Here is a 24884-nt window from a genome sequence, read left to right as displayed (position 1 = left end):
TTGAGCCTGGGAGTCAGAGGATCTGGGTTCTAATCCCAGCTCCACCACGTCTGCTGGGTGACTTTGGGCAATGCACTTCACTTCTCTGGGCCTCAGTTACCTCATCTGTAAAATGGCGATTAAGATTGTGAGCCCCATGTGGGCCATGGTCTGTGTCAACCTGATTAGCTTCTATCTACACCATCACTTAGTAGAGCGCCTGGAGCGTGATACTCACTTAACCAATGCCATTAAAAAAAACAACAAAATAAAATAGTTTGTCAAGCTATGCAGCCCACATGTGTGCACAAGCCTAGCTGTCCAAAGCCTCAGCAGCTCTGGAGGTAGCCCTTTCAACACCACTTCCCCCTAAATCCATCTGCTCAGCCTGCCGGGGCAAGCCCCTCCTGTTTCTGGGCAACCAGTCCCCGACCAGGGATGCCTCCTGGATCCCCAGGAAGCCCAGCCCTGACAGGATTAGAACTCACCAAACGGAGCTCTAGCCCCCCATTCTCCGTCCTGATTCCCTCATTGTCCAAGCTCCGGGCTCAGCTGGAAATTCCAGGCTGTCCTGGCTTGGCACAATGGGCGGAACTCCCAAATGGGCTGAGGTCATGTCAGCCAGGCAGAGTACCAAGGGGAGGGAGGGCATCGTCTCAGGGGGCACCACAGTGATCCCTTCTGGAAGAAACAGTGTGGCAGAGCAGCACCCGCTAAATCCAACAGCTAAAAACTCAGAGGATAAAATGGTTAACAACCTCTTTGAAAGCCACCTGCGTGGCAATATCTTTTCCCTCAGTTTCACAGCTTATCAAATTCCACCCCAAGCTCTCCTACAGGGCTCACCCAGAACCCCAGTAATTAAAGGGAACACAATTTGCGTAACAAACCTGAGTGATCCCCTTTTACCCCTGAACTGTCCAATAGGTTCCTGGAGTGGAGTGACCTGGCCCAGAGAAGTTTCTTTCCATAGCTTCTGGGCTCTCCCTCCATCAGCCATTCTCCAAAGCAGCCAACTGGTCTCCCCACAGAGCTCAGCCTCGGCTTTCAATAAGGAGCCAAAAGGGTCATCCCAGCTCAACTCCACCAAACCAGCCCCAAGGGAAAACTCAGAGGGGAAAAGAGGTGGGAAATCTATTTGCCCTTTGAAGCAAGGCTGGGGAGAAGGCAGCGAAGGGAAGAGATTTCAGCCAATCAACTGATCAGTGGTATTTGTTGAGCATTTATTGTGTGCGGAGCACTATACTAGCTGGTTTTACATGTGCAGGTTGCAAATAAATGGTTTCAGGATAAAGGTCCAAGAGAACTTAAACACGCTCTGTAATGGACTGTCTAGCACACTGCAGGCCTTTAATAAAGGCTACATAATCCTACACATACATATTCACAAGAACATCGGGATTCAACAGCACTGATCGGAAAACAATTACTCCTCAAGTCAGGGAAGAACCACCTCGACAACAGCAAAGTCATAGGAGGGTGGAGTAGGGGGTAGAGAGGAAGGAGGCTAGGGACAGCTGGCTCAGAAATGTTGCTTTTGTACTCAGTTTGGACCTCAGACAGTGCTCAGCCAAGGGGTCTGAGGATAGAAATACCTTTGGGAAGTTCAGCCTCATTTCCAACACACTAGGGGCTGCTACCCTTCTGCAACACGGCATGCCTGAGGCCCAAGATTTCTGAGGGATCACAGAGCAGATGATAATGATTATAATCTTGGAATGGCTTAATGTTTTTCCCCACCTGACAACTTAGTATCTTTTTATAGAAGTTCTTTCATTTTATCTTTAGAGGTTTATCATCATCCTGGGTTATCACTCAAGCAGAAATTGCAAACCCTCAAACTATACCAACTGTCATTTTTTAATTTTCCACTTTAACCAGCACTTTTTGCTGGCCCCTCTGTGGACATGGCCCCCTGGCGTCTGATTTTTTTTGATTTAATAGTATCTATTAAGCACTTCTTTGTGTCAGGCACTGTACTAAGCACTGGGTATATACAAAATAATCAAATTTGCCACAGTCCATGTCTCTTGTGGGGCTCGCAGCCTTAATTTGCATTTTACAGATGAGAGAACTGAGGCACAGAGAAGTTAAGTGACTTGCCCACAGTCACACAGCAGATACGTGGAGGAGCCAGGGTTAGAACCCAGGTCCTCTGACTCGAAGGCCCGTACTCTAACCACTAGACCTTGCTGCACTTGATCACAAAAACAATAAAACTGTCTCCCTTAATCTTGAATGTTTTCACACAATTCCTGAACTTCCTTATTACTCTATTTATTTATTTTACTTGTACCTACCTATTCTATTTATTTTATTAGTATGTTTGGTTTTGTTCTCTGTCTCCCCCTTCTAGACTGTGAGTCCACTGTTGGGTAGGGACTGTCTCTATATGTTGCCAGCTTGTATTTCCCAAGCACTTAGTACAGTGCTCTGCACACAGTAAGTGCTCAAAAAATACGATTGACTGATTGATTGATTCCTCCAGGCTCCATTCTCTTTCTCCTCCGTCCCCTTTGTAAAGACTTTGATCTTTCCTTCATTTATCCCTTCAATTCTATTCCACCGGGGGAATAACAGGAGTGGAGGATGCCTAGAGGTGGGAGCCTCTCTAAGCCCTCTGTCCCAGGGGCAGGGCTGTTGAGCGGTTTAAGGCCTTAGCCCTATCCTCTTCCCAATTTAGCCCACTTGGACTGTTGGCACTTTTCAGTTTATGTGGGGGAGGGAGAAGGGAGGGAGATCTCAAACTGCCGGTCTGGGCAGTTTTGCTGAGCAGCATTTGCTCAGATATTGAAATGTTATCTTGGATATTCAATTGTTAGTTGTTGCTGGGTTTGACGTCCCCTGTCACACTGCGAGCTACTTGACTTTAATTTGTCTGCTTGATCTCAAGAGCCCAGTACAGTGTCACGTGCCCTGTAAATGCCCAATAAACATTCTTCAAAATAACAATAATAATCATGATCAATCTCTTCAGTATCCATCTCGGAGGGAACACGAGCATTATCCCCACTTTACAGGTGAAGAAAAAGGCAGGGGGATGGGGCAGCTTTTCCCACACTCCCCCAAACTCTTGGGATGGGTGCACAGAGATGCAGATTTGGGGCCTGTTACCCAATCATTATACGGATTGGGAGAAAGCACAGTGAGCAGACAGGTTTTGGGCAGTTAACAAGGGGGATTTCCCCAGCTCTAACCCTAACCCATGTGGCCTAAAGGAAAATCAAAGGTTTAGGAGTCAGAGGATCCGGGTTCTAATCCCAGCTCCGCCACCTGCCTGGGCAAGTCACTGAACTTCTCCGGGCCTCAGTTCCCTCATCTGTCAAATGGGGATTCAATACCTGCTCTCTCTGCACTTAGTACAGTGCTCTGCACACAGTAAGCGCTCAATAAATACGATTGATTGATTGATTGATTAGACTGTGAGCCTCATATGGGACAGGGACTGTGTCCAAACTAATTATCTTGTGCTTTGTATAGTACTTGGCACTGAGTAAAAGTGCTTAAATACTGTCATCATCATTATCACCACACTCATGGAGTAGGCAGAAGTCAGGAGTTGGGAAATTTGGAATCTAGGCCCTGTTCCACTCCTGAGTTACAGGGGGGAGCTGTGAGCCTAGCACACCAGTTCGGTTCCTCAATTTCCCTCTCTGATGATAAACACGATAAGCTCCTTGGGTCTAGGCAGGGTCTGTGTGATTAGATGTTATCTGTAACTGCAAGCTCCTTGTGGGCAGGGAATGTGTCTGTTATACTGTACTCTCCCAAGTGCTTAGTACAGTGCTCTGCACACAGTAAGCATTCAATAAATACAACTGATGGATTGACCGACTAAAACCTTCGGAACTTTTCTGGAGAAAGTCCTTATCTAATCACAGTGAGCTTTTCTACCATTATGCACTGACTTAGAGCAGCTCAACCTGCCCTTGCCTTATGAAGAATGCCACCTGACTACTCTTTGCTCTGGCCTGAAATGGGCAGGGTGGAGGCAGAGAAAGCCCTAGGCATTCAAGAAAGTAACATCTTACTTCAGACTTCAGGTTCCTGACGCTCACTTCTCTGCACCCCCTCTTCCTTAAGATTATGAGCCCCTTGGAGACTATAGGCTGTACCCTAATGTATACATATTTGTCCCAGAATTTCACCTTGCAAATTACAAGTACTTCATAAATGATGGTGATTAATACTTCTACGCAAATACTTAAGCCAAACTCTTTATGACCCAAACTGACCCTGTTTTGTTGTCTGTCTCCCCCTTCTAGACTGTGAGCCCACTGTTGGGTAGGGACTGTCTCTATATGTTGCCAGCTTGTACTTCCCAAGCGCTTAGTACAGTGCTCTGCACACAGTAAGTGCTCAATAAATACGACTGATTGACTGATTGATTGATTGGTGGGGAGGGGCAAGGAGAGAGTGAGTGTCTGTATCACTTTGCACACACAAGAGACTGGGACATTTGACCACACCGGGCAGCTCCAAGCCTCAGCAGAACCAACAGAACCCATGTTTGTTTGAAGATCAGATTAGTAATTGGGCCCTTTCACCTCTCCTTCAGAAAACACTAGATGACCTCAAGAATAATGCCAGAGTAACTAGGGAAGGGAAAAGAACAAGGTCAAAGCTCAGTCTCCACGGTAAGAATTGGTCGTGGGTTTTGGGTGGGAGTGGCATGGGTGCCAGGGCCTCGGCCCAGGCGGCTTTCAGAACAATGGCCTGATCCGTTCCAGAAAACCCTACGTTCCTGATTTCACAACAGGAAGCCACATTAGGGGAGAGGCCAGGGAGAGCAAAACTGATGTGGTAAAGTGCCAGAGAGCTGGTCATTTCATCGAAACACTGAGCCCGCCGAAAGCAGGAGGAAAGACTGCAAGCTCGTTGTGGGCGGGAAATGAGTCTGTTCTATTGTACTCCCTCAAGCGCTTAGTATAGTGCTCTGCATACAGTAGGTGCTCAAAAAATACTATTGACTGACACTGACTGACCATCAGGCAACCCAAATGCAAACAGCGATCTGGCTCTTTTAGACTGTGAGCCCACTGTTGGGTAGGGACTGTCTCTATATGTTGCCAACTTGTAGTTCCCAAGCGCTTAGTACAGTGCTCTGGACACAGTAAGCGCTCAATAAATAGGACTGATTGATTGATTGATTGGCTCAATACTGCCAGGGGCCACTGGGTGGTGCCAGAAACACAGAAGAAGGGAGAAGAAATTTGTATCACACAACAGGGAGAGGTGACCAGGTTGGGTGGGTGTATGGGCAGGTGGAGAGGGGATCCCACTCTTTATCTCAATTACTGCTACCCCTATGGGGTGAAGGGAAGAGGAATCACACTGCCCGTCACCTTTTCACCAGAGACTCTCAAACCCTCCAAATGATCCTGTCCCAAACAGAAAGGGAACGAGAGGCCCAAGGTAGCAGAAGTTCAACAACAAGCCAGAGCCAGCAGTCTCCTGTTTCTTTCTGGGCCCCTTCAATCCTCTTTCGCCAGGCACAATCATCTTTCAACTTGTGGTACTTGACTGACTCGTCTGTCCAAGGAGTACAAGGCAGATGGACGAGGCTGACTGTGAACTGCAACCCAGATCCAGACAAGGGAGAGAGAAGGAAGGAGGGGAGCAGGAGGGACCCAACATCGAACCCTCTAGAGAGGAATAAGCCGACAGGTACACACCCCCGCAGACACACACAATTATGAACAGGCAGCGGAGGTTCTCCTAGGCGCTGACCCACTCAGGCTGGAGCAGAAAAAAGTGCTAAACAAAAGGAGTCTTTTTCTTGGCGTACACGGCAAGCTGATTCCTCCACAGGCTCTCCCCTCTACTGACACACACATATGTATCTGGGCCCTGTGATGGGCGGGAAGGGGGGGCTCTTCACCCCTGAGGCAGCATCCCTGGAACACCTGCCACTGTTGGCACAAACCCAACACCCTCCCACCTTGTGACCTTTCCCCATCGCATGTGGCCCAGAGAGCTCTCGCTGCCATTTCTGCTGTTCTCTGCCTCCGTCTCGGTTGCCATGACAACACTGTGGCTTCCCCCAAGTGGAAAAGCCGGTTGTCAAGGCCGCCGTTGCCAGAGGCTATAGCAGCCATCCACCACAGGGATACAGGGAGATGAGACACAAACAGGGGGTGGGGGTGGGGGGGGGGGGGTCCAAAGCCTGGAAGGCCTGATTGGGTGGCTTAGGCCTTCTTTCCTGACTTCAGCTCCAAAGGACTCTGGCCAGGCAAAGAGCAGGACAGAGGGTGGGAGGGCAGCACTTGAGCAAAACTGCTGAGGGGCAGAGGCAAGCCAGGGCTCAGGCCAGGGTCATTGCAACTCTTGGGAAAAGGATGAGGGGAGGGTATCTTAATGCTCAGTAACCCTATCTGGGGCCACTGTGGCAGATCCAAACCTGTGGGGCAAGGTGAAATGGCCTGACTCAAAATCCTTTTAGAATGGATTCCAGAGCAGAAAGGTACCAATCACTCAGCAATCCCCACCCCTCAAAGAGCTCATTCACTCTACACCGGTTCTAGGAAAGCCCACCCCAAAGACCTCACTTATCTTACTTTGTGCAGGTGTGCTCTTGTCTGTCTCACACACTCACAGATATGAGGTACCCAGATGCAGCAGCCCCTCCTCACCAAATTGTTCACTAGGCCTGACTCAAAGAGTAAAGTGGACATTTTCTATAAAATGGTTCCTGTGGAGCTAAGCTCCCTAACCAATGGGAAAAACTGTCAGGGAAGCTCACCGCTCCCTTACTGAAGCCCCAGTATTGTCCTCCTTGCCAGAACCAGACCCTAATCTAGCAGTGACTGGGGACTCAGTCCTCAGGAAGCTCACACACACACACACACACACACCCACACACACACACACCCCCGAGAAGGAACGTGTGAGAGCACACACGCACACACACATACATGACATAGAGAAGAAGCCTGGAGAGTAAAAGGGGCAGCCCCAACCCAGACTTGACAATTTCTCTTATCCTCCCTTCTCCTTTCAGGAAGGTGTTCCCGGAAAGGAGAAGAGGGAAAATGGGTTGACAAAGAGGCAGAAGCAAGCAGATGGGCAGGAGCAAGAGGAGGAGAGAGTGGAGGGACAACAGGGAGAGAAGCAGACAGGGGGAAGCATGAGAGGGAGCTCAAAGTAGAAAGAGTGATGAGGGAGGCCGAAGACTGAAGGGCAGATAAGGGGAATATTCTTAAGGCAGAGGAAATTGGGGGGGTGGGGGGGAGTACTGACCATGTAGGGAGCAAGATAAAAAGACAGAACTTAAAAATCAGGCAGGAGAGCATCTACCTGGGTAGCAGTTGAGAGCAGACTCTGAATGTCCCTCTCTCCAACTCCACATCCCTTAACTTCCACCTCCCCACCCCCATGGCCCTGATCTTCCTCCCCTCTGCTCCCGTTACAGCCAGGAGTCAGGACAGTTCCAGCCCAGAGGCACCAGTTCCCCTCAAAGAGACACTGGTAAAAAGGTCAGCTAAACTTACCCCGGGCCCCAGGCCCTCGGGGGGTGTGGGTGAGACGCCATCCCCGCTGCCCTGGCTCCGGGCACTGAGCTGGGGTGACATGGTGGGCGACTCGTCAATGTACGGCATGGTCTCTGAGCCCTCGGGAGGCACCTTCTGTTCTTCATTGCCTTCCCCGTCGTAGTCATCCGTCCCGTAGTTGAAGTCTGTGACAAGGAACAAGAAAGGCCACTGAGAATCCTCCACCAGGGCCGCCAGGGACGGGTAGCGCAGTGGGTGGTGACGGCGACCCCCTGCAGCCATGGTCCACTCCACACCATTCACAGCTCTCGCCCGGAGCAGAGGGAGGTCGGGCGGTGCGGGATGGGTAGGGGGTTAGACGGGTCCTCCCCTACGTCTGAAGAGGGATCCCCAGGAGCCCAGGGCTGTGCGCTCGGGGGAGCTGCGTTCAGAGGCTGCTCAGAGTCAGGGAGCAGCAGAATCGCCAGAACCACCACACGTCTAATAACATATCAGAGCCTTATTTCTAGCTGCTGCTGCTGCTTTTGCCTCCTGCCTAATTCAGAGTCGAAAATTTAACAGCAGGAGCAGGAGGCAGGAAGCTCCCAACTCTCCTCTCTGAGTCACCATTTTGCTTTTTATAGGGAACAAGAAGGCGGGGGAGGGGCAAGCGATGTCACTTCCTGAACCCCTCCCCTTCTGGGGCCATTTTCAAATTGAGCCCAGTAACCCTGGGGGGTCCAGGGTTCCGGACGGTGGGGGGAAACTGCACCTAGACGTGGGGTCCCAGGACCCGGCAGGAGAGAAACTGCACCCATGCGGGGGTCCCAGGATCCAGTAGGGAAGAAACTGCCCCAAAATGGCAGGTGGGGGGAGAGTGTCCCCCAGGATCTGACTAGGAAAAGACTGCCCCTAGATAGGGGCTTTCCACCTGGGGTGGAGGAAACATCACTCAATTGTATTTATTGAGCATTTACTGTGTGCATGTTACTGTATTAATCCCTTGGGAGAGTACAATATAACAGAGTTGGTAGACAGGACACATTCCCTGCCCACAGTGAGCTTACAGTCTAGAGGGGAAGACAGTAGCTAGGGATGGGCTCCAGGACATGAGAAGGAGGGTGGGATTGCAATGCTTATGAAATGCTAAGGACCAAGTCTCCAAAAAGTCAGCGCTTGTTTCCATTCATCCCAGAAAGGCTTCCTTTAGAGAAACAGTACTAGACATCCAGGAGAGGGAAAATCAATCAACCAATTGTATTTATTAAGCGCTTACTGTGTGCAGAGCACCGTACTAAGCGCTTGGGAAGTGCAACTTGGCAACATATAGAGACAGTCCCTACCCAACAGTGGGCTCACAGTCTAAAAGGAAAGGAAAAAAGGAAAAAGGAAAAGGAAAAGAGTACCAAGCTGCCATTAACCCCCTCGCTGCTGCTAGCTCCCGGTCTTTTAGCTTCAGACCTCTTACCTTCTGAGAGAACAGGAGGAGACGTAAATATCTTTCGGCCTGTCTCCCTCCATCAGAGTTTAAAGACCTTGTGGGCAGAGACAGTGTGACCTCTGCCTGTTGCCTCCCAAGCACTTATAGTGCATTGCCCTCTGTGGGAGCTCAGTAAATACCATTACCACAACCACACCCACTAGGTGCCGGCTGCCGAGGGCTGGGCGCAGAAGGGGTTGACTTGAGTCTGACTCTTTGGATGGCCGGGCCTGATCTCTCTGGAATCCACTCTACAGAGGTCAGGCCTGGCCCCCACCACGGCAAAACCCATCCCGGCCGGAAAACCACCAGGACCAGACACCAAGCCACAGTTGGAACACTGAGGCCAGTTTTCCTTCAGGCCAGCGCACCAGAACCCGCTCTAAGTCCAGCTTCCAGCTCCCGAGCCGTGTGGCCCGGTGGAAAGACTCGAGGCCTCCGAGTCGTAGGATCTGGGTTCCAATTCCGGCTCTGTCACTTGCCTGCTATGTGATCTTGGGCAAATCACTTCACTGGGCCTCAGTTTCATCTGTGAAATGGGGATTAAATCCTACCCCTTCCTACTTAGACTGTGAGCCCCATGTGGGACAGGGACTGTGTCCAATTGGATTAACTTGTATCTATCCCACTGCCTGGTACAGTGCTTGGCGCATAGTAAGCGCTTAATAAATACCATAATTATAATTCTACCCCAACATCCTGGACCTTGGACATCCAGAGCAGAGGCCAAGGGAACTGCTACCGGGTGGCTCCAACAAGTTCTTCTTAGGACCTTATGTCACCTGGAAAGGCAGCAGGGCCTAAGTGGAAGGAGCTCACGAATCTGAGAATCATGAAACCCAAGGGCTTCTAATTCCAGCTAAGCCCCCAGCCAGCTGTGTGACCTTGGGAAACTCACTGATCTTCTCTCGGCTTCGGTTCCCTTACCTGTAAAATGGGGATACGCTACCTAGTCTCCCTCTTGCTTAATCTGTGAGTCCAGGTGGGGCAGAGAAGGTGTCCAATCTGATTGTCTTCTACCTACCCTAGATCCAACTTGTACTTCCCAAGCACTTAGTACAGTGCTCTGCACACAGTAAGCGCTCAATAAATACAATTGATGATGACGATGATCGTTGTATATAATAAGCATTTCATAAATGCTGTAATATTGAAAAAAACAATAGAAGTCCAAGCCCAGCCCCATCGGCTATATGGGATGGGGTGGGGGGTATTGTTCCAGGCAACCCAATGCCCCCCTCATGGATGGGACTGGCCATGACCCACCCCAAAGAGGGAGTGAGCTTCCCCATGAAGCTACAGCCTCTCTAGCCCTGGGAGTCAACATCTCTTGGCAGGGAGCCGACAGGTGTCGGTGGGACCCAGCATTATGAGTGAAGGGTCCGTGGTCCCACCAGACCCCCGCCCCGACTCTTGGTTCAAAGACCAAATCCTTCGGCACCTGGAACCCGCCCCCAGCCCCTAATGGTCACGCTGACGAACGGGACTACCTGAACAGTTAAAAGCTTTGGTTGTGGTGAGACATGCCAGTGTTAAATCACACCAGCACTCACCCACAGACACATCCAGACTACAAAATCCAGCCTGACGGTAACCCTCCCGCCCCCGACCCCCACACAAGCACTCTCACAAACCACAGGGGTCTCTGCTAGGCTCTGGGGTGAGATCCTGCGGAAGTTCCCCCAGAGTCCCGTTGCCCTCCTTCGTTTCCTCCCAGAATCGGTGCCTCTTCCACGAGCTGGAGCACCTCCTCCAGGAGCCAGAGTGCATCCTCTGGGAGCCGCAGCATCTATTCCAAACGCCACCTCCTGTCTTTCCCGGCTGCTGCACCCACTCCTATCAGCTCCAAGCCTCTTTTTCCTAACGATCCCGTTAAGTAGGAGCCCCGTTACTACTCTACGGTGCTTTTCCTGGTGCTGCTGGGAATGCCAAAGCCACGGATGGACCACATTGGGAGGCATCGGGGCTGAGTGACTCATGATAGCTGGAGTGTGTTGTGTGTATTTGTGTACGTGAGCACACATGCACACTCCAGTCAGTATGTGTGCACCGTGGGCCTGCGTGTGGTCATACACTAGATCGGACAGGTTAGTTTCCTGGTGGGGCCACCCTAAGATGCCATCTTTGCCAATTTGTTGCCAATTTGTACTTCCCAAGCGTTTAGTACAGTGCTCTGCACATAGTAAGCGCTCAATTAATACGATTGATGATGATGATGATGATGATCTTTTCCTCCTCCATTAACCCTACCCTTTCTGAAGGCATTCTGGAGCAGACATCGGGGCAATGTCCATGGGAGAACAGGAGAGGATTGATCATGCTGTTCGGGTCTCCCAGGGAACCCAACAAATCCTGCCTCAGTTCCCCACAATCTGTCAGGTGCTCCAGGCACCAGGGTGTGAAGCTAATTGACCAAGCTCCCCAGATGCCCCTAGGCTGAAAGACGAAATATGTACCAGGCAGGCCGTCTTACCACTCAGGACCTCCTCCCCAGACTATCTTCCTAAAATGCCATTCAAAAAGTAGCGCTCCTCTTCTCCAAATCCTTCAGTGACTAGGTGTTTCTCTCTGCCTGAAAAGGAAACTCCTGCAACCTGAATGTGTGGCTCTTCACCAGCCATCTCCTTACACACCTTCCATTCTCTTCTCCGGCTACCCCCCGGCTCACTCTTCACCCCTCTCAAGCTAGCCTATTATGTGTGTTTCACTCTAAACTCCCTCATCTCTGACCCACGGTGAACACCCTGCCCCATGCATGGAATTCCTTCCCCCAGCAAATCCACCAAACTGGGTTGCCCTCCACCTTCAAAGGCTCCTTACAAAATGCTTCATCCAGGAGAGCTGAGAAGCAGCATGGGCTAGTGGAAAGAGCACAGGCCTGGGAGACTAAGGACCTGGGTTCTAAACCCAGCTCCAATACTTGTCTGCTGGGTGATCTGCTCGGTCACTTAGTTTCTCTGGGCTTCAGTTACCTCCTCTGTGAAATGGGAATTAAGACTGTGAGCCCCTTGTGGGACATGGACCATATCCAACCTGATTAGCTTGTATCTACCCCAGCGCTTAGTACAGTGCCTGACACAGAGTAAGTGCTTAACAAACACTGTTTAAAAAAAATCCCCAACTAATCTTCAGCTACCTCACCAGAGCCTTCCCAATGACCTCCTGTAGCATTTGTGAGTCTATCTATTCATTTACTCCATTTAGTTATTCTTGCATTGCTTATTTTTGCTACCAATTCTATCTCCACTTTCCCTTTTGTATGAACACTGCCGGCCTGGGTCTCCCACTGGATTGTAAGCTCAACACCAGGGAACAGGTCTTCTCCTTATGTGGCAGCCCCTCAAGCTCCTAGTACGGTGCTCTGTGCCCAGAAGACACTTGAAAACTGTTGTTGACAATGAACACAATTGGCATTAGTCATTCTGAACTCAATACCAAAGCAGGTAGTAGAGTGGCATCTTTCCATCTGATGTTCCAGTAGCAACTCTGCCAGGTTACTCAGGGTTAGGAGACAGGGAGGGAGAGAGGGAAGGAGGGAGGGAATCCTAGGCGAGCACAAGGAGCCAAGGGCAGAGAGCCCTGCCCCTCCGGGTACACGACAGCCAACGGCAACTTTGGAAGAGACTTGGAAGAGCAGACATGTTGCAGTGACAGCCTCTTCGAGAGAAGTGGGGAAATAAGATGAGGCCCCTCTGACCCCTTTCCCACCACTATGTCCACCTCCCTATAGCCCCAACCCAACTGCCACATGGTTCCATCCCAGGGCTTAAGGATGCCAAAGGGCTGGGGGCACTGTGCCGTGCCCACCCCAACTCACCTCTGCCTGCTCTGCTGAGGGACTGGTGAGAACTGCTGAAGGGACAGCCCTGGCGTCCAACACTCTCTGTTTGTATTTCTGGCTTTGCTGCCCCGTCTCTCAGCCACACGGAGCTGGAGTCTTGGGTCTCCCATTCATTCCTACTGCCAAAGCTACTTTCTGCCCGCTGAACTGTGGAGGAGCCACCCCAGAGCCAGACAGGGTCCGGCTTCTCCAGGGATCTCTTAAAAATATCCCAGGGATAGCAGACCCCTTGCCCTCTTGGTTGGACTCCAGGACATCTGGTCAACCCTGGTCTCTGGGTTTTATTTCAGATTTGTTTGGTGTTTTGATGGGATTTGTTAAGCGCTTCATATGTGTCAAACATTGTTTCAAGTGCTGAGGTAGGTACAGGTTACTTAGTTTGGACCCAGTCACTGTCCACATGCGGCACACAAAGTAGGAGGGAGAACAGGCACCCCGATTTTTACAGTTTTGGAAACTGAGGCACAGAGAAGTTAATTGGCTTGCCTAGGGTTACACAGCAAGCAATCAGCAGAGCCAGGATTAGAACCCAGGTCCTTCGGACTCCCAGGGACATGCTCTCACCACTAGACCACACTACTTCTCCTGTCCTTGGGCCATGGGGGGTATTCATTCCCTCCTTCTGGTGGGAGGGCCGATCCAGCAGACCCTGTAGAGGAAGACACACGCAGGCCAGACAGGCTGGGCCTGAGAGGGGAATGTGAGCCAGATGAAATAGCTTAGAGCTGTCTGAGCGGCTAATTATTATCAATCATCATCAATCGTATTTATTGAGCGCTTACTATGTGCAGAGCACTGTACTAAGCGCTTGGGAAGTACAAATTGGCAACATACAGAGACAGTCCCTACCCAACAGTGGGCTCACAGTCTAAAAGGGGGAGACAGAGAACAAAACCAAACATACTAACAAAATAAAATAAATAGAATAGATATGTACAAAGTAAATAAATAAATAGAGTAATAAATATGTACAAACATATATACATATATACAGGTGCTGAGGGGAAGGGAAGGAGGTAAGATGGGGGGGATGGAGACACAGCCTGTTAAGCAGGAGTTAGTTCACCAGCACTCGAGCCCCACCCCCAACCGCCCCGTGCCGGCTACAGCGGCGCACCACAGGGGGTGGGGGGTACAGTCTATCTGTTGCCTTGGAAACAGGATCAGATCACCAACATCCTTGCTTACGAGGGAAGCGCGGACCGTGGCGGCCCTGAGGAGAAAGGCTGTGAGGCCTAGAACAAAGGCGGGGTTGGCAGCCCCAGTGGGCATAATGGACGGGGGGCGGGAGAGGGAAAGAGGGAGGAGAGACAGAGGGTAGATGATATTGGCAACCAGGTTTCCCCTTGATGATGATGATGATGGTATTTGTTAAGCGCTTACTATGTGCAAAGCACTGTTCTAAGCGCTGGGGAAGTTACAAGGTGATCAGGTTGTCCCACGGGGGGCTCACAGTCTTCATCCCCATTTTCCAGATGAGGGAACTAAGGCCCAGAGAAGTGAAGTGACTTGCCCAAAGTCACACAGCTGACAGTTGGCGGAGCTGGGATTTGAACCCATGACCTCTGACTCCAAAGCCCGGGCTCTTTCCATTGAGCCACGCTGCTTCTCCTGTCCTCTCTTGAGGAGAGCTCTGACAGCACTCGAGATAAGTCCCTTCTGCCTCTGTCGACTCAGGGACCTGCAAGGCGTGGAGGCAGAGAGGAGAGTGACCCAACCCTGCCCTGGAGGGTCAAGAGCTCTCACCACAATCCACCCACTCACGATACAGCCTCTTTCCTCTATTTATTCCACAGCTGCCACCTGGCAGAAGACTAAAAACACTCTGTATTCAAGGAAACATTCCAATGCCTTGGGGCACTGAGGGTAATCTGGTATGGATTTCATCTGGATCGATGAAACCAAGAGTGGTCAGCCACGCCAAGAGTGAGACCCTCCAACTCAAAGATCCGGGGTCTCAAAGGGTCCGGGACAATGCAGGCAAATGGAATCTCCAGAAAAGCCAAACACCTCACTTTGGCGGGTGGTGCCAGCACGCTACCAAACCTCTGGCCGATGATCTGAGCTTCCCCTCCCTCTCTCCTCTGCTCCTATCCATCCGTGGGGGAAAGAGCGGGTGAGCAGTGAAATGATCGAATGGCCAGTGGGAGGATAGAGAAAACCCATACCTGGATGTCCATAAACTACCAGACAATCAATCAACTGCAGTCATAAAGAGCTGGCTTTCTCCAGAACAACTTTATATTCAGGGTCTCCAATTGCCACCCAGAGTTTTGTAGTGGTGGCTGACGTCGCTCCTGGGAGGTAGGTAGAGGAAGGCATACAAGTTTCCAATTTTATAGATGGGGAGATTGAGGCACAGGGAGTTGAAGAAATTTTCCCAGAATGGCACAGGGCAGTCAGGACAAGGACATGATTCTTCTACCTCCTGAACCAGTTGGCTGCAACTATTGGACTGCTCATTCCTGCCATGTTTTCTCTCCCAGGACTATATGATGCCCACACCCCCATCAGGCTCCATCCTGCTCCCCCTACTTCTCTCCCTTCTGCACTGCCTATGCACTGGGATCTGTACCCTTCAAACGCTTAGTCTGCACACAATAACTACCACTGACTGATATTCACCCCACCTTCAGTCCCACAGCACTTAGGCACATATTCATAATTTATTTTAATATCTGTCTCCCCCTCTAGGCTGCAAGCTCCCTATGGTCAGGGAAGGTCTGAATTCTGTTGTGTTGAACTCTCCCAAGCACTTACTTCAGGGTTCTGCAAACAGTAAGTGTTCAATAAATACCATTGATTGAAGGAACAATGAGCAGGATACTGGCCTCTCAGAGGCGGGGCTGTGGCCGAGGGGCCGGGTGGCCACACCTGTCCCAAGACCTGGCCTGGCCCCGACACCTGGATTCTGGAGATGCCTGAAAAGTCCAGACCCCAGACACTCTACCCACACTCTCCACTAAAATCATCCTGGTCTCAGTCATTAGGCACCATCTCACATATTGGGATAATTGTTCTATTGAAACTGACACTAAGTAGTTCTCTCAACATGCTGGCTCCTTCTTTCCTTTCCCAAATGAGACAGTCAGTGAGGAGGGCCTCTAGTGATCCCTAGCAGAACCATCCACTTGGGCAACTTGAGGGGAAGGCCGGGAGCCATCAGAGCATGCCCACTTTCACCAACAACAGGGGTGGGAGGAGCAAAGCCAAGGGCCAGCAGTAAATTCCTTGGGGGCGGGGATCGTGGATTCTCCCAAGTGCTTAGTATACTGCTCTACACACAGCAGGCACTTGATAAGGACCACTGATTGATAAAATCCATCAAGCCAGACTCTCCTCGGTCCTTTAAGTATGCATGGGGGCTGGGGGGAAGGAAGGGTGGTCTTCAGCACGACTGCTCAGGCCAGACTGCTCTCAGTGACTGCTACAGTGGAACAGCCCCCAAGTCCCCCAACTTTCCCTAGGCCCAGAGGGGACTTCCCACTAGTACCTGGAAGGCCTGAGACCCCACCTACTTCCATCACTTGAGGAAGCGGGTGCGGACATCCATTCCCTGACTTCACAGCTCCTCCTCTGAAAGCGGTCATTTGCGCAATGAGGACAGGCACGCTCCACCCAAACGAGCTTCTGACTGGCTTGGAAAGATCTCCCCATCACATGTCACTGCACCCCAGGGAGCAGTGACTCTGTGCCTGGAGGGGAAAGTGGGCATCCCCTCCCAGACCCTTCCCCTCAACAGGGCTAAGCTGCTCCCAATCAGGCTTTGCCGGAGGAAATGAGAGTGTGGATTTTCCTTAAGGATTTCTCCTGGAATGGGACTGGACTCTCCCAAGTGCTTAGTACAGTGCTCTGCACACAGTAAGCGCTCAATAAACACCATTGAGATGAATGAGATTCTGGCTCTGCCCCAGGCAAGCAGTGGTGAGGCTGTGCCCACCACTGCCAAGCCAACAGGTTCCTCTGACTGGAGCCCTAGATCTGAAGTCCCGAAGCCGTGCCCCCGACCCAGAGGCTCCTGTCCAGCTCTGAAGTGGACGACACCAAGGCTTGCCCACACTAAATGCAAAGGGGTTTTGCTTGCTCCCATATCAGGGCGCTGAGTACCGCCACAGGAATGCCAGGAAAGACTGAGATAAGCACCAGGGTGGCTGTGTTGGGGAAAGGAGGCTGGAGAGCTGCCAAAGGGGAGGCAAGGGCAAACCTGAGTACAGAGACTCCAAAGCCACAAGGCTGAAGAACAGGGAAAGCCCCGGAGATGGGATTTGGGAACCTCCTCCCCGGCACACAAGGCAACATCCCTCCTCGCCCTTCACTCCATCAGTCCTTTATGGCTCCTTTCTACCCAAGCCCCTTTCCCACAAGCAGGCAGAGATGAGCCCGAGACCAAGACACTTCCTCAACCTCCAACTTGGAACCCAGGCAAGCACTGGGGGTGGGGGTGGATGGCTCTGCCCATTCCAGCTCCAAGAAGAGCCAGCCAGGCAGAGAACCTGGGAGCCCTGCTTTGGCACCAGGAAGCTGCCAGCGGGGCCCCCATGGGATTCCGGGAGACCTCCCTAGGGCTTCCCCCTAGCACTCATCCCGTGTCAGCAACTCCCTCCCAGCCAGTGTCTGGAAATGAAGGACATCCTTCAGGCTACAACTGTCCCTACCTTCCCTGCCCTGTCTTGCTCAGCCAAAATCTGGGTCTGGTGTGGTGGGCAATCCCAGATCCGGCTTGGATGCCAGGTCATATTGTGTTCTCCCAAGCACTTAGTACAGTGCTCTGCACACAGGAAGCGCTCAATAAATACCACTGACTGTCTCTCAAGGGTCTGAAGCAGCAGAGCAGGGTGCAGGCCAAGCACAGGAAAACTGAGATAGGAGGCCGCGACCCATCTGAGACCACTTCCCCTCACACCATGGCAACCGTGGCCCCAGGGCTCATTTCAGCCGCTTCTCGCCCACTGCCCCGGCCCTCCGCTCCACTGGAACCATCTGTCTGCATCAGGGCTAGCACCTGCTCCCAATAAACCCATCAGCTCCTTTGGGTCTGCTGCCTGAGAACGCAGTGTTCACTCACCTATCGCAGAGCTCACAGTAAAACCCTCCACCTCTGGGCCACGGAGCCTGATTCCTCGAGAGTGAGGGGATGGCCAGGAGCCAGGGAGGGAGCTCCAGACTTCCGGGTTATCTATCAATGGTATTTATTAAGTGCTTACAGTGTGCAGGGCACTGTACTAAGCACTTGAGAGAGTACGATGCTACAGAATTGGTAGACAGTCCCTGGCCGCAAGACGGGAGTCCGCGAACCTTTACGTGGACAGAGAGTTTCAGTCTCAGGCAGACACCCTCAGTCTTACAAACTCTCACACATATAAACACCGTCAATCACATGAGTATTATTATCGTATCTGTAAGCGCTCACTATAACAACAACAACTGTGGTATTTGTTAAGCACTTACTACGTGCCAGGCACTGTACTAAGCGTTGGGGTAGATACAAAATAATCAGGTTGAATACGGTCCCTGACCCACACAGGGCTTACAGTCTTAATCCCCGTTTTACAGACGAGGAAACAGAGGCACAGAGAAGTGAAATGACTTGCCCCAGGTCACACAGCAGACGAGTGGCACAACCGAGATTAGAGCCCACATCCTCTGACTCCAGGCTGGTGTTTTTTTCCACTAGACAACACTGCTTCCCACTATGTGTTGAGCAATGTTCTACGCTCTGGACAGAGTCCCCGCCTCCCATGCGCTCACAGCCTAAGTACCCCTGAACGTGTACACATGACACACAGGCTGCTCGGGGAGCACTCGCTCTTTCCTCCCTCACCTCCCTGAGAGGAAAATCACTTTATTGGATTTCTTTCTAGAAGATTTTCACGAAAGTCAGTAGAAATGTGTGGGCTATCCAGGTTCTCTGGACTCCCCCAAGCCTATCGTTTATTCCTCCAGGAGACATCCTTGCTGCTGAAAAATTATTTGGGCAAACATACTGGTCCCTAATTTCTAAGCGGGAATCCAAGGCCCCTCCAGGGAGCAGACTGCTATCAGGACTCCAAGGCCATTCTGAGCTCAGCCTGGCTCGGGGAAGAACCTAGTTGGCAGTTTCTGGAGCTCTTCTCTGCCCATCGGACCCTGCCGCCAAATTCAGTAATCTCTAAGCCCCTCCCAACACCCATTACTCTTCCGGCTCACACCGGGTGTCTGCTGAAACAACCTGATGAAATCCTCTTCCGCCCTAAGATTCATCCCTAGCCTCCAGGGAATGGGGATTTCTGCTCCTGAAATCTTCAGCTCCTTTCCAAGTCCAGACAAGAGCAAAGGGGAGCTCTGATCCTGGTTCTAATCCTGGCTTTGCCTCTTGTGCGCTGTGTGACCTTGGGCATATCATTTCATTTCTCTGTGCCTCAGTTACCTCATCTGTAAAATGGAGATTTAGACTGTGAGCCCCATGAGGGATGGGGACTGTGTCCAATCTGATTATTTTATATCTACCCCAAGGTTTAGTACAGTGCCTGGCACACAGTAAGCACTAAGTACCACTATTTTCATTATTTGGGCCAAGCCCTGGCCTCCTGCAGTTTGTCATCTCCAAACCCAGCGAGCTGTCTCTGCCCTTAGCAAATTGACAGTCCCCCTACAGAGCTGGTGCCTTCACCCATTAATAATAATTATTATTATTATGGTATTTGTTAAGCGCTTACTATGTGCCAGGCACTGTACTAAGCGCTGGGATAGATACAACCAAATCGGGTTGGGCAGAGTCCCTGCCCCAAGTGGGGGCTCACAGTCTCAATCCCCATTTTACAGATAATAACAATAATGGCATTTATTAAGCACTTACTATGTGCAAAGCATTGTTCGCTGGGGAGGTTACAAGGTGATCAGGTTGTCCCACAGGGGGGCTCACAGTCAATCTCCATTATACAGATGAGGTAACTGAGGCCCAGAGAAGTGAAGTAACTTGCCCAAAGTCACACAGCTGATAGGGAACTGAGGCACAGATATGTGACTTGCCCAAGGTCACACAGCAGACAAGTGGCAGCAGGATTAGAACCCATGACCTTCTGGTTCCCAGGCCCGCACTCTCCCCACTATGCCATGCTGCTTCTCATGAAGAACCCAGTACCGGGTCCTGGGACACACGAAAGACTTGTTCGGACTTGTGGATTCAGGTCTGGGGAGAGGTGAAGCTTATGATCCAGCCTGGCCCCCACTCCGCTGGCCCAGGCCGTCTCTCGCTCCCAACTTCTCCTCACCCAGCGACCCCGATCCTCCCGGCCACCACGTCAGATCCCCCGCACTCCCCATCCCACGAGGTTTCCATCCCGTCTAGGGACGAGAGAAGCTGCACACGTCTCCTGGCCGGGCAGGCCTCGGCCCGGCGCTGCCACCAGTTGTGTCCCGCGGCGGAAATGATCCCACCTCATCTCTAAGACTGTGAGCCCCACGTGGGGCAACCTTGATTACCTTGTAACGCCCCCCCAGCGCTTAGAACAGTGCTTGGAACATAGTGCTTAACAAATACCACCATTATTATTATTATCAAGCGCTTAGTACAGTGCTCTGCACATAGTAAGCACTCAATAAATACGATTGATGATGGGAGGTGAATCCGCCCCAGCAGATGGCACCAGATAACTGGTTGACGCGCAGGGTGGTGGACCAGGCCTCCCAAACTGCAGTCTCCCATCCCCTCCCCAGGACAGGATTCGACAGGAAGGCAGAGCACGCCAAGCGGCTCATCCTTCTCTTGGTGTGAGGCCTACTGGTCACCATAGTAACAGGCTCCAGCTCCAATCTGCCCGCCACTGGGGGCTGATGCAATTCTCAGGCAACAAGCAACTCGGTCCGCTCCGCTCAGTTCCAACTCAGAGATGGAGGAGGAGGAAGAAGAAGAGGCGGAGGAAAGACCAAATGAAAAAGAAGGAACAGCACTCCCCCCTCAAAAGAAACCTTTGTGCTCCTTCTTATCTCTGCTGGGAGGAGCCCAGGAGTCAAAAGAACCGTAAAGACCCTTCCCCACATCCCAGGGAAACCCAGGCTGCGGTCACTGGTGCCCAGAGTGTATTGCTAAGTGTGAGATTGGACTCTGGGGAGAGGTGGGGGCTTTCATTCTGAAACAGCTTGAACGTCTGCCTGCCGAGCTGGGTCCCTGGGAGCTCCAGGTCAGCGCCGGCCCGTAGGCGACCTGGCACAGCCACGGCCATTCTGGGGTCCGCGGGCGGCTTCCTATTTAATTGCCTCCCTTGGCTTGTAGCAATAACGCTAATGTAAACTCCGAGGTCCGGTTACATCAGAACAGCTCCAAAGACTAAGCGGTCACCTGGAATAACAGGCAGTGGTCCTGCACGGTGTGAGCGCCAGTAGCAGGGAGAACCTTTCCACAGGCCCCCAGCAGCCGTCCTGACCCCACAGATATCCCGACCAACAGCCACCTACTCAAGAAACCACCTACTTCCGACACTTTTATTCCACCGGCCTCCGAGACAAAACGCTTGACCCGCCCTCAGAGAGGAACCTCAGAGAGGAAACGGAGATGCCCACGCCTTTGAGTGTTTTAGTTACACAATAAGGAGACCCCTCCTTGGGGAGGAAGGGAGGGAGGTTGGGACCTGCTGGCTTGGAAAACAAAACTAACAAAACTTGCCAGTGGGATGCCCCCAGCTCCTACCTGTGACTGTGAGACTCTCCCAAGGCGACCGTCCCACGAAGAAGCGGTGACTGGTATTCCTGCCCGTAGGGCCGTGGACTCCTGGCCCCCCACATTGCCCTGCTCTATCCTCCCTGCTGGGCTGATTCGGAGCGGGTCCCATCAGGAGAAGGCCCATGGTGAGACAAGCCTGGCTCTGGGATTTACCCGCTTTCCTGCTTCCGGGTGTGTTTTTAGTGCTAAACTAGGTGGTGATGAGCTGTCATCTGGCCCTACAGGGAAAAGCACATCCCAGGAGGTTGTGGGGAAAGGGAAAAAAAAAAAAGTCCAGTGCGCTTTCCTGAAAGATGGGGGAAGTGATTGGCTCCAAAGGTGTCTCCCAAATTTACTGTACCCTCCTAAGTGCTTAGTACAGTGCTCGATTAATACCACTGACTGAAGAGTGAATTGGGAGAGGCCATTCAATCCAAGAGGGTCCCTGTCTCTGTCCCTTGGTGGGTGTCCCAGGCCCAGTTACGGTATAACCGGCAGCCACTTGAAAACTTCTTACCAGGCGCAACAACCAACTCTCAGGTATCTCAGACATGGATAACTGAAGTTCACAGATAATCCAAAAACTTACATTTTCAACCAGTTGATGGCATTTACTGAGCACATTCTGTGCGCAGAGCACTCTACTAATCACTTGGGAAAGTATAATAGAGTTGTTAGGCATGAATTCTGCCAGTCTGGCCACCACACTTTCTCGGAACTGTTAAGAGTCAAATCATGTGATTTGAGGTTCAACTCATCTCCCTGCCTGTGTCTGCTACATGGTGAAGGTCCTGGGGAAGAATGAATGGTTTAATGGCAGGCAAAGGGATGAGAGAAGGAAGGGAAGCAGGACTAGACACAAACTGAAAAATCAGCCCCCAGAACAGAGTCAGATGTGGTGCCCTGACTCAGACTCTGGGTGCCAGGAAACTTCTAGAGCTTGACCAGTTTTCTGGGTATAAAAGGTGGCAACGGAACCAGTACTTGCGGCACATACATCCCTCTGGGCAGAGAGCCTTCCATTCAGACTTCCTGGCACCCCAGTTCAGAAAGAACTAAAGCAAATACCAACCTAAGGAGCACCAGGATCTCATCATCACCATCATCAATGGTAATTATTGAGAACATATTGTGTGCAGAGCACTGCACACAGCGCTTGAGAGGGCACGATACAAAAGAGTTGTAAAACACATTCCCTGCCCACAGGGAGCTTACAACTCAAGTTTGGAGTCATCTGCTCCCCAGCTATAACACAAGCACCAGCCCCCTGCGAGAAGCACACTTGTCATCATCAATCGTATTTATTGAGCGCTTACTGTGTGCAGAGCACTGTACTAAGCGCTAAGCGCTCTGCTCAGAGTCATGATCAGGGATAATTTTTTTTTTAATGGTACTTTGTTAAGAGCTTACTATGTGCCAGGCACTGTTCTAATCATTGCAGTAGATACAAGATAATCAGACTGGACACAGTCCATGTCCAACATGGGGTTCATGGTCTTAATTCCCATTTCACAGTGGAGTTGAAGCCCAGAGAAGTTAAGTGCCTGAGCAGATCACCCAGCAGATAGATGGCGGATCCAGGGTTAGAACCCAGGTCCTTCTGATTCCCAGGCCCATGCTCTTTCCACTAGGTCAGCTTCCAAAATGGAAATTCTTGCTATACTCTGGGTCTGTCTTTGCAAGCTGGGAACGGCTGAAATCACAAAACCTGGCCTCCCAGCCCTGCAGCCCCCTTACCTCACTCAGCCCCCTCCAGCCCCGCTTCTGTCTTAACTCACTCAACTTCCAGATATACCTCTGGAACCCGGAGGGCTTCCCAGAGAAGGTATTTTGACCCCCAGGATAGGCAGAGGGGCTGTGGCCAGATGACAAAAGTCACTCAGCAAAAGCGACTGGGTGAAACCTGGGCCTCCAAGTATCAGATTCTAGCCACCCCAAGCAAGGGAGACAGAGAAGTAACTTCCCTGAGCCAAGGCTGGCTCAGTGCAACCGGAAAAGGTGACCCATCACTCAAGGGTCCTCGAGGCCCCAGGTCTCGGTCACGGGGCTGCCCTTAGGAACAACACATTTTCATCGGGACTTCCTCAAATCCCAGCAGCTGCTCCCTGAGCAGCGTATGGTTCCCACTGGGAAAGGGAAACAGCAGGCACCTGACACTAGCCCTCCTCTTAACTGGTCAATGACTCAACCAAGAGATTCTGGAAACAGGGGTGTCCAGCCTTACCCGCTCCCCCTACCCACAGCGTCCTCCCTCCCACCACTTTTTTTAGTAGTATTTCTTAAGCACTTATTATTTGCCAGGCAGTTCTAAGTGCTGAAGTAGATTCGAGGTAATCAGGTAGGACAGTCCCTGTCTTACATGGGGCTCACAGTCTTAATAACCATTTTACAGATGAGGGAACTGAGGCACAGAGAAATTAAGTGACTTGCCCAAGGTCACACAGCAGAGAGGTGGCAGCTGCCAAAGGGAGAACCCCAGTATGACGGCTCGGTGTCATACTGCCTCATGGGGATGTTCAGAGCCTTGGGTGGCAGACACAGCTGGAGCCATTTGCCAAAGCAAAACTGGCACATCAAGGGCAAGTACACCCACTTCCCTGCCAGAAGAGACACAGTGGAGGGAGGGCAGGGAAAGAGCCATCTTGGGGTCTTCCATTCATTCACTCATTCAATCGTATTTATTAAGTCCTTACTATGTGCAGAGCACTGTACGAAGTCCTTGGGAAACAGCAATACAACAATAAAGAGCGACAATCTCTGCCCACAACAAGCTCACAGTCAGGGGGTGGGGGGAGACAGGTATCAATACAAATAAATAAAATTACAGAAATATACATAAGTGCTGGGGGGCTGGGGGCGGGAGAGCAAAGGGGGCAAGTTAGGGTGACGCAGAAGACAGTGGGAGATGAGGAAAGTGGGGCTTAGTCTGGAAAGGCCTCTTGGAGGAGATGTGCCTTCAATAAGGCTTTGAAGGAGGGAAGAGTAATTGTCTGACGGATTTGAGAAGGGAGGGCATTCTAGGCCAGGAGCAAGACGTGGGTCAGGGGCCGGCAGCGAGACAGGCGAGATCTAGGCACAGTGAGAAGGTTAGCACCAGAAAGCAAAGTATGTGGGCTGAGTTGTAGAAGAGAAGCAAGGTGAGGTAGGAGGGGGCAAGGAGATGGAGTTTTAAAGCCAATGATGAGGAGTTTTTGTTTGATACGGAGGTGGATGGGCAACCACTGGAGGTTTTGAGGAGTGGGGTGACATGTCTTGAACATTTTTGTAGAAAGATGATCTAGGCAGCTGAGTGAAGTATGGACTGGAGTGGGGAGGGACAGGAGGTTGGCAAGTTAGCAAGGAGGTTGATGTAGTAATCTAGGTGGGATAGGATGAATGACAGTATTAACATTCTGAATCTGAGGGTGTGAGAGCTGGCGGAACCAGAGGCAAGGACCA

At 51.4% G+C, this 24884-nt stretch overlaps 1 protein-coding gene across 6 annotated transcripts in view; it reads right to left on the bottom strand.

Moving 5' to 3' along the window:
- ABR (ABR activator of RhoGEF and GTPase) overlaps nt 1-24884 on the bottom strand; it is a 169920-nt gene that overhangs the window by 86632 nt on the left and 58404 nt on the right. For 5 of the 6 annotated variants that reach the window (XM_038758748.1, XM_038758754.1, XM_038758750.1 and 2 more), the window contains exon 2: nt 7470-7654. In XM_038758748.1, the coding sequence (XP_038614676.1) occupies nt 7470-7577 (108 nt within the window). In that variant the 5' untranslated portion in view covers nt 7578-7654. Of the gene's footprint in view, nt 1-7469; nt 8005-24884 lie in introns of those variants that run through there. The other variant, XM_038758749.1, reaches the window with a different exon arrangement.

The sequence above is a fragment of the Tachyglossus aculeatus genome, chromosome 17 (assembly GCF_015852505.1).
Source record: "Tachyglossus aculeatus isolate mTacAcu1 chromosome 17, mTacAcu1.pri, whole genome shotgun sequence".
Taxonomy (NCBI): domain Eukaryota; kingdom Metazoa; phylum Chordata; class Mammalia; order Monotremata; family Tachyglossidae; genus Tachyglossus; species Tachyglossus aculeatus.
This window is presented reverse-complemented; position numbering and strand designations above follow the sequence as displayed.